Consider the following 7,616-nt stretch of genomic DNA (forward strand, 5'->3'; position numbering starts at 1 on the left):
GCCAGCCCAAATCCTTATCAAGCCAGCCAAGGAGTCACTGAACCCGATTAAGCCAGCCCAAATCCTTATCAAGCCAGCCAAGGAGTCACTGAACCCGATTAAGCCAGCCCAAATCCTTATCAAGCCAGCCAAGGAGTCACTGAACCCGATTAAGCCAGCCCAAATCCTTATCAAGCCAGCCAAGGAGTCACTGAACCCGATTAAGCCAGCCCAAATCCTTATCAAGCCAGCCAAGGAGTCACTGAACCCGATTAAGCCAGCCCAAATCCTTATCAAGCCAGCCAAGGAGTCACTGAACCCGATTAAGCCAGCCCAAATCCTTATCAAGCCAGCCAAGGAGTCACTGAACCCGATTAAGCCAGCCCAAATCCTTATCAAGCCAGCCAAGGAGTCACTGAACCCGATTAAGCCAGCCCAAATCCTTATCAAGCCAGCCAAGGAGTCACTGAACCCGATTAAGCCAGCCCAAATCCTTATCAAGCCAGCCAAGGAGTCACTGAACCCGATTAAGCCAGCCCAAATCCTTATCAAGCCAGCCAAGGAGTCACTGAACCCGATTAAGCCAGCCCAAATCCTTATCAAGCCAGCCAAGGAGTCACTGAACCCGATTAAGCCAGCCCAAATCCTTATCAAGCCAGCCAAGGAGTCACTGAACCCGATTAAGCCAGCCCAAATCCTTATCAAGCCAGCCAAGGAGTCACTGAACCCGATTAAGCCAGCCCAAATCCTTATCAAGCCAGCCAAGGAGTCACTGAACCCGATTAAGCCAGCCCAAATCCTTATCAAGCCAGCCAAGGAGTCACTGAACCCGATTAAGCCAGCCCAAATCCTTATCAAGCCAGCCAAGGAGTCACTGAACCCGATTAAGCCAGCCCAAATCCTTATCAAGCCAGCCAAGGAGTCACTGAACCCGATTAAGCCAGCCCAAATCCTTATCAAGCCAGCCAAGGAGTCACTGAACCCGATTAAGCCAGCCCAAATCCTTATCAAGCCAGCCAAGGAGTCACTGAACCCGATTAAGCCAGCCCAAATCCTTATCAAGCCAGCCAAGGAGTCACTGAACCCGATTAAGCCAGCCCAAATCCTTATCAAGCCAGCCAAGGAGTCACTGAACCCGATTAAGCCAGCCCAAATCCTTATCAAGCCAGCCAAGGAGTCACTGAACCCGATTAAGCCAGCCCAAATCCTTATCAAGCCAGCCAAGGAGTCACTGAACCCGATTAAGCCAGCCCAAATCCTTATCAAGCCAGCCAAGGAGTCACTGAACCCGATTAAGCCAGCCCAAATCCTTATCAAGCCAGCCAAGGAGTCACTGAACCCGATTAAGCCAGCCCAAATCCTTATCAAGCCAGCCAAGGAGTCACTGAACCCGATTAAGCCAGCCCAAATCCTTATCAAGCCAGCCAAGGAGTCACTGAACCCGATTAAGCCAGCCCAAATCCTTATCAAGCCAGCCAAGGAGTCACTGAACCCGATTAAGCCAGCCCAAATCCTTATCAAGCCAGCCAAGGAGTCACTGAACCCGATTAAGCCAGCCCAAATCCTTATCAAGCCAGCCAAGGAGTCACTGAACCCGATTAAGCCAGCCCAAATCCTTATCAAGCCAGCCAAGGAGTCACTGAACCCGATTAAGCCAGCCCAAATCCTTATCAAGCCAGCCAAGGAGTCACTGAACCCGATTAAGCCAGCCCAAATCCTTATCAAGCCAGCCAAGGAGTCACTGAACCCGATTAAGCCAGCCCAAATCCTTATCAAGCCAGCCAAGGAGTCACTGAACCCGATTAAGCCAGCCCAAATCCTTATCAAGCCAGCCAAGGAGTCACTGAACCCGATTAAGCCAGCCCAAATCCTTATCAAGCCAGCCAAGGAGTCACTGAACCCGATTAAGCCAGCCCAAATCCTTATCAAGCCAGCCAAGGAGTCACTGAACCCGATTAAGCCAGCCCAAACCCCATCACGTCAGCCCAGACCCCATAAAGACAGACTAAACCCCATCAAGCCGTCCTAAACCCCATTGAAACCCCATCAAGACAACCCTCAAACCCCACCAAGCCAGCCCAAACCCCACCAAGCCTCCCCTAACCCCATCAAGCCTCTCCTAACCCCATCAAGCCTTCCCGAACCCCATTAAGCCTTCCCTAACCCCTCCAAGCCTGCCCTAACCCCATCAAGCCTTGCCTAACCCCACCAAGCCTTCCCTAACCCCACCAAGCCTTCCCTAACCCCATCAAGCCTTCCCTAACCCCATCAAGCCTTCCCAACCCCCATCAAGCCTTCCCTAACCCCATCAAACCTTTCATAACCCCATGAAGCCTTCCCTAACCCCACCAAGCCTTCCCTAACCCCATCAAGCCTTCCCTAACCCCATCGAGCCTTCCCAACCCCCATCAAGCCTTCCCTAACCCCATCAAACCTTTCATAACCCCATCAAGCCTTCCCTAACCCCACCAAGCCTCCCCTAACCCCATCGAGCCTTCCCTAACCCCATCAAGCCTTCCCAACCCCCATCAAGCCTTCCCTAACCCCGTCAAGCCTTCCCTAACCCCATGAAGCCTTCCCTAACCCCACCAAACCTCCCCTAACCCCACCAAGCCTTCCCTAACCCCACCAAGCCTTCCCTAACCCCACCAAGCCTTCCCAAACCCCATCAAGCCTTCCCTAACCCCACCAAGCCTTCCCTAACCCCATCAAGCCTTCCCTAACCCCACCAAGCCTTCCCTGACCCCACCAAGCCTTCCCTAACCCCACCAAGCCTTCCCTAACCCCACCAAGCCTTCCCTAACCCCATCAAGCCTTCCCTAACCCCATCAAGCCTTCCCTAACCCCACCAAGCCTTCCCTAACCCCATCAAGCCTTCCCTAACCCCACCAAGCCTTCCCTAACCCCACCAAGCCTTCCCTAACCCCATCAAGCCTCCCCTAACCCCACCAAGCCTTCCCTAACCCCATCAAGCCTTCCCTAACCCCACCAAGCCTTCCCTAACCCCATCGAGCCTTCCCTAACCCCATCAAGCCTTCCCTAACCCCATCGAGCCTCCCCTAACCCCATCAAGCCTTCCCTAACCCCATCAAGCCTTCCCTAACCCCATCAAGCCTTCCCTAACCCCACCAAGCCTTCCCTAACCCCATCAAGCCTTCCCTAACCCCATCAAGCCTTCCCTAACCCCACCAAGCCTTCCCTAACCCCATCAAGCCTTCCCTAACCCCATCAAGGCTTCCCTAACCCCATCGAGCCTCCCCTAACCCCATCAAGCCTTCCCTAACCCCACCAAGCCTTCCCTAACCCCACCAAGCCTTCCCTAACCCCATCAAGCCTTCCCTAACCCCACCAAGCCTTCCCTAACCGCATCAACCCTTCCCTAACCCCACCAAGCCTCCCCAAACCCCACCAAGCCAGACCAAACCCCACCAAGCCTTCCCTAACCCCACCAAGCCTTCCCTAACCCCATCAAGCCTTCCCATACCCCACCAAGCCTTCCCTAACCCCACCAAGCCTTCCCTAACCCCATCAAGCCTTCCCTAACCCCACCAAGCCTTCCCTAACCCCACCAAGCCTTCCCTAACCCCATCGAGCCTCCCCTAACCCCATCAAGCCTTCCCTAACCCCATCAAGCCTTCCCTAACCCCATCGAGCCTCCCCTAACCCCATCAAGCCTTCCCTAACCCCACCAAGCCTTCCCTAACCCCACCAAGCCTTCCCTAACCCCATCAAGCCTTCCCTAACCCCATCAAGCCTTCCCTAACCCCATCAAGCCTTCCCTAACCCCACCAAGCCTTCCCTAACCCCATCAAGCCAGCCCAAACCCCACCAAGCCTTCCCTAACCCCATCAAGCCTTCCCTAACCCCACCAAGCCTTCCCTAGCCCCACCAAGCCTTCCCAACCCCCATCAAGCCTCCTCTAACCCCACCAAGCCTTCCCAAACCCCATCAAGCCTTCCCTAACCCCATCAAGCCTTCCCTAACCCCATCAAGTCTTCTTAAACCCCATCAAGCCTTCCCCAACCCCACCAAGCCTCCCCTAACCCCATCAAGCCTCCCCTAACCCCACCAAGCCTTCCCTAACCCCACCAAGCCTTCCCTAACCCCACCAAGCCTTCCCTAACCCCATCAAGCCTTCCCTAACCCCATCAAGCCTTCCCATACCCCATCAAGCCTTCCCTAAGCCCACCAAGCCTTCCCTAACCCCATCAAGCCAGCCCAAACCCCACCAAGCCTTCCCTAACCCCATCAAGCCTTCCCTAACCCCACCAAGCGTTCCCTGACCCCACCAAGCCTTCCCTAACCCCATCAAGCCTTCCCTAACCCCACCAAGCCTTCCCTAACCCCACCAAGCCTTCCCTAACCCCACCAAGCCTTCCGTAACCCCATCAAGCCTTCCCTAACCCCACCAAGCCTTCCCTAACCCCACCAAGCCTTCCCTAACCCCATCAAGCCTCCCCTAACCCCACCAAGCCTTCCCTAACCCCATCAAGCCTTCCCTAACCCCATCAAGCCTTCCCTAACCCCACCAAGCCAGCCCAAACCCCATCAAGTCTTCCCTTACCCCACCAAGCCTTCCCTAACCCCATCAACCCTTCCCTAACCCCACCAAGCCTTCCCTAACCCCATCAAGCCTTCCCTAACCCCACTAAACCATCCCTAACCCCATGAAGCCTGCCCAAACCCCATCAAGCCTTCCCTAACCCCACCAAGCCTTCCCTAACCCCATCAAGTCTTCCCTTACCCCACCAAGCCTTCCCTAACCCCACTAAACCATCCCTAACCCCATCAAGCCTTCCCTAACCCCATCAAGCCTTCCCTAACCCCACCAAGCCTTCCCTAACCCCATCAAGCCTTCCCTAACCCCATCAAGCCTTCCCTAACCCCACCAAGCCAGCCCAAACCCCATCAAGTCTTCCCTTACCCCACCAAGCCTTCCCTAACCCCACTAAACCATCCCTAACCCCATCAAGCCAGCCCAAACCCCATCAAGCCTTCCCTAACCCCACCAAGCCTTCCCTAACTCCACCAAGCCTTCCCTGACCTCACCAAGCCTTCCCTAACCCCACCAAGCCTTCCCTAACCCCACCAAGCCATCCCTAACCCCATCAAGCCGTCCCTACCCCCATCAAGCCTTCCCTAACCCCACCAAGCCTTCCCTAACCCCATCAAGCCTTCCCTAACCCCATCAAGCCTTCCCTAACCCCATCGAGCCTCCCCTAACCCCACCAAGCCTTCCCTAACCCCATCAAGCCTTCCCTAACCCCATCAAGCCTTCCCTAACCCCATCGAGCCTCCCCTAACCCCATCAAGCCTTCCCTAACCCCATCAAGCCTTCCCTAACCCCATCAAGCCTTCCCTAACCCCATCAAGCCTTCCCTAACCCCATCAAGCCTTCCCTAACCCCATCAAGCCTTCCCTAACCCCATCAAGCCTTCCCTAACCCCATCAAGCCTCCCCTAACCCCATCAAGCCTCCCCTAACCCCATCAAGCCATCTCTAACCCCATCAAGCCTTCCCTAACCCCATCAAGCTATCCCTACCCCCATCAAGCCATCTCTAACCCCATCAAGCCTTCCCTAACCCCATCAAGCCTTCCCTAACCCCATCAAGCCTCCGCTAACCCCATCAAGCCTCCCCTAACCCCATCAAGCCTTCCCTAACCCCATCAAGCCTTCCCTAACCCCACCAAGCCTTCCCTAACCCCATCAAGCCTTCCCTAACCCCATCAAGCCTTCCCTAACCCCATCGAGCCTCCCCTAACCCCATCAAGCCTTCCCTAACCCCACCAAGCCTTCCCTAACCCCATCAAGCCTTCCCTAACCCCATCAAGCCTTCCCTAACCCCACCAAGCCTTCCCTAACCCCATCAAGCCTTCCCAAACCCCATCAAGCCTTCCCTAACCCCATCAAGCCTTCCCTAACCCCACCAAGCCTTCCCTAACCCCATCAAGCCTTCCCTAACCCCACCAAGCCTTCCCTAACCCCACCAAGCCTTCCCAAACCCCATCAAGCCTTCCCTAACCACATCAAGCCTTCCCAAACCCCATCAAGCCTTCCCAAACCCCATCAAGCCGTCCCTAACCCCATCAATCCTTCCCTAACCCCATCAAGCCTTCCCAAACCCCATCAAGCCTTCCCTAACCCCATCAAGCCTTCCCTAACCCCATCGAGCCTTCCCTAACCCCATCAAGCCTTCCCTAACCCCATCAAGCCATCCCTAACCCCATCAAGCCTTCCCTAACCCCATCAAGCCTTCCCTAACCCCACCAAGCCTTCCCTAACCCCATCGAGCCTTCCCTAACCCCATCAAGCCTTCCCTAACCCCATCAAGCCTTCCCTAACCCCACCAAGCCTTCCCTAACCCCATCAAGCCTTCCCTAACCCCATCAAGCCTTCCCTAACCCCACCAAGCCTTCCCTAACCCCATCAAGCCTTCCCTAACCCCATCAAGCCTTCCCTAACCGCATCGAGCCTCCCCTAACCCCATCAAGCCTTCCCTAACCCCATCAAGCCTTCCCAAACCCCATCAAGCCTTCCCTAACCCCATCAAGCCTTCTTAAACCCCATCAAGCCTTCCCTAACCCCACCAAGCCTTCCCTAACCCCATCAAGCCTTCCCTAACCCCACCACGCCTCCCCAAACCCCACCAAGCCTTCCCATACCCCATCAAGCCTCCCCTAAGCCCACCAAGCCTTCCCTAACCCCACCAAGCCTTCCCTAACCCCATCAAGCCTTCCCTAACCCCATCAAGCCTTCCCTAACCCCATCAAGCCTTCCCTAACCCCATCAAGCCTTCCCTAACCCCATCGAGCCTTCCCTAACCCCATCAAGCCTTCCCTAACCCCATCAAGCCTTCCCTAACCCCACCAAGCCTTCCCTAACCCCATCAAGCCTTCCCTAACCCCATCAAGCCTTCCCTAACCCCACCAAGCCTTCCCTAACCCCATCAAGCCTCCCCTAACCCCACCAAGCCTTCCCTAACCCCATCAAGCCTTCTCTAACCCCATCAAGCCTTCCCTAACCCCATCAAGCCTTCCCTAACCCCATCACGCCTTCCCTAACCCCACCAAGCCTTCCCTAACCCCATCCAGCCTTCCCTCACCCCCTCAAGCCTTCTCTAACCCCACCAAGCCTTCCCTAACCCCACCAAGCCTTCCCTAACCCCACCAAGCCTTCCCTAACCCGACCAAGCCTTCCCTAACCCCATCAAGCCTTCCCTAACCCCACCAAGCCTTCCCTAACCCCACCAAGCCTTCCCTAACCCCATCGAGCCTTCCCTAACCCCATCAAGCCTTCCCTACCCGCACCAAGCGTTCCCTAACCCCATCAAGCCTTCTCTAACCCCATCAAGCCTTCCCTAACCCCAGCGAGCCTTCCCTAACCCCATCAACCCTTCCGTAACCCCATCGAGCCTTCCCTAACCCCACCAAGCCTTCCCTAACCCCATCAACCCTGCCCTAACCCCATCAAGCCTTCCCTAACCCCACCAAGCCTTCCCTAACCCCATCAACCCTTCCCTAACCCCACCAAGCCTTCCCTAACCCCACCAAGCCTTCCCTAACCCCATCAAGCCTTCCCTAACCCCACCAAGCCTTCCCTAACCCCACCAAGCCTTCCCTAACCCCATCAACCCTT

At 55.8% G+C, this 7,616-nt stretch overlaps 1 protein-coding gene across 1 annotated transcript in view; it reads left to right on the top strand.

Moving 5' to 3' along the window:
• The window catches only part of LOC138864585 (uncharacterized), a 3,243-nt gene extending 1,235 nt beyond the window's left edge, over positions 1-2,008 (top strand). The window contains exon 2 of the mRNA XM_070132387.1: positions 1-2,008. This exon is cut by the window's left edge and continues 1,120 nt beyond it. Within this exon, the coding sequence (XP_069988488.1) occupies positions 1-2,008 (2,008 nt within the window).
• Positions 2,009-7,616: the final 5,608 nt, after the last annotated feature.

This window comes from Penaeus vannamei, chromosome 17 (genome assembly GCF_042767895.1).
Source record: "Penaeus vannamei isolate JL-2024 chromosome 17, ASM4276789v1, whole genome shotgun sequence".
Taxonomy (NCBI): Eukaryota; Metazoa; Arthropoda; class Malacostraca; order Decapoda; family Penaeidae; genus Penaeus; species Penaeus vannamei.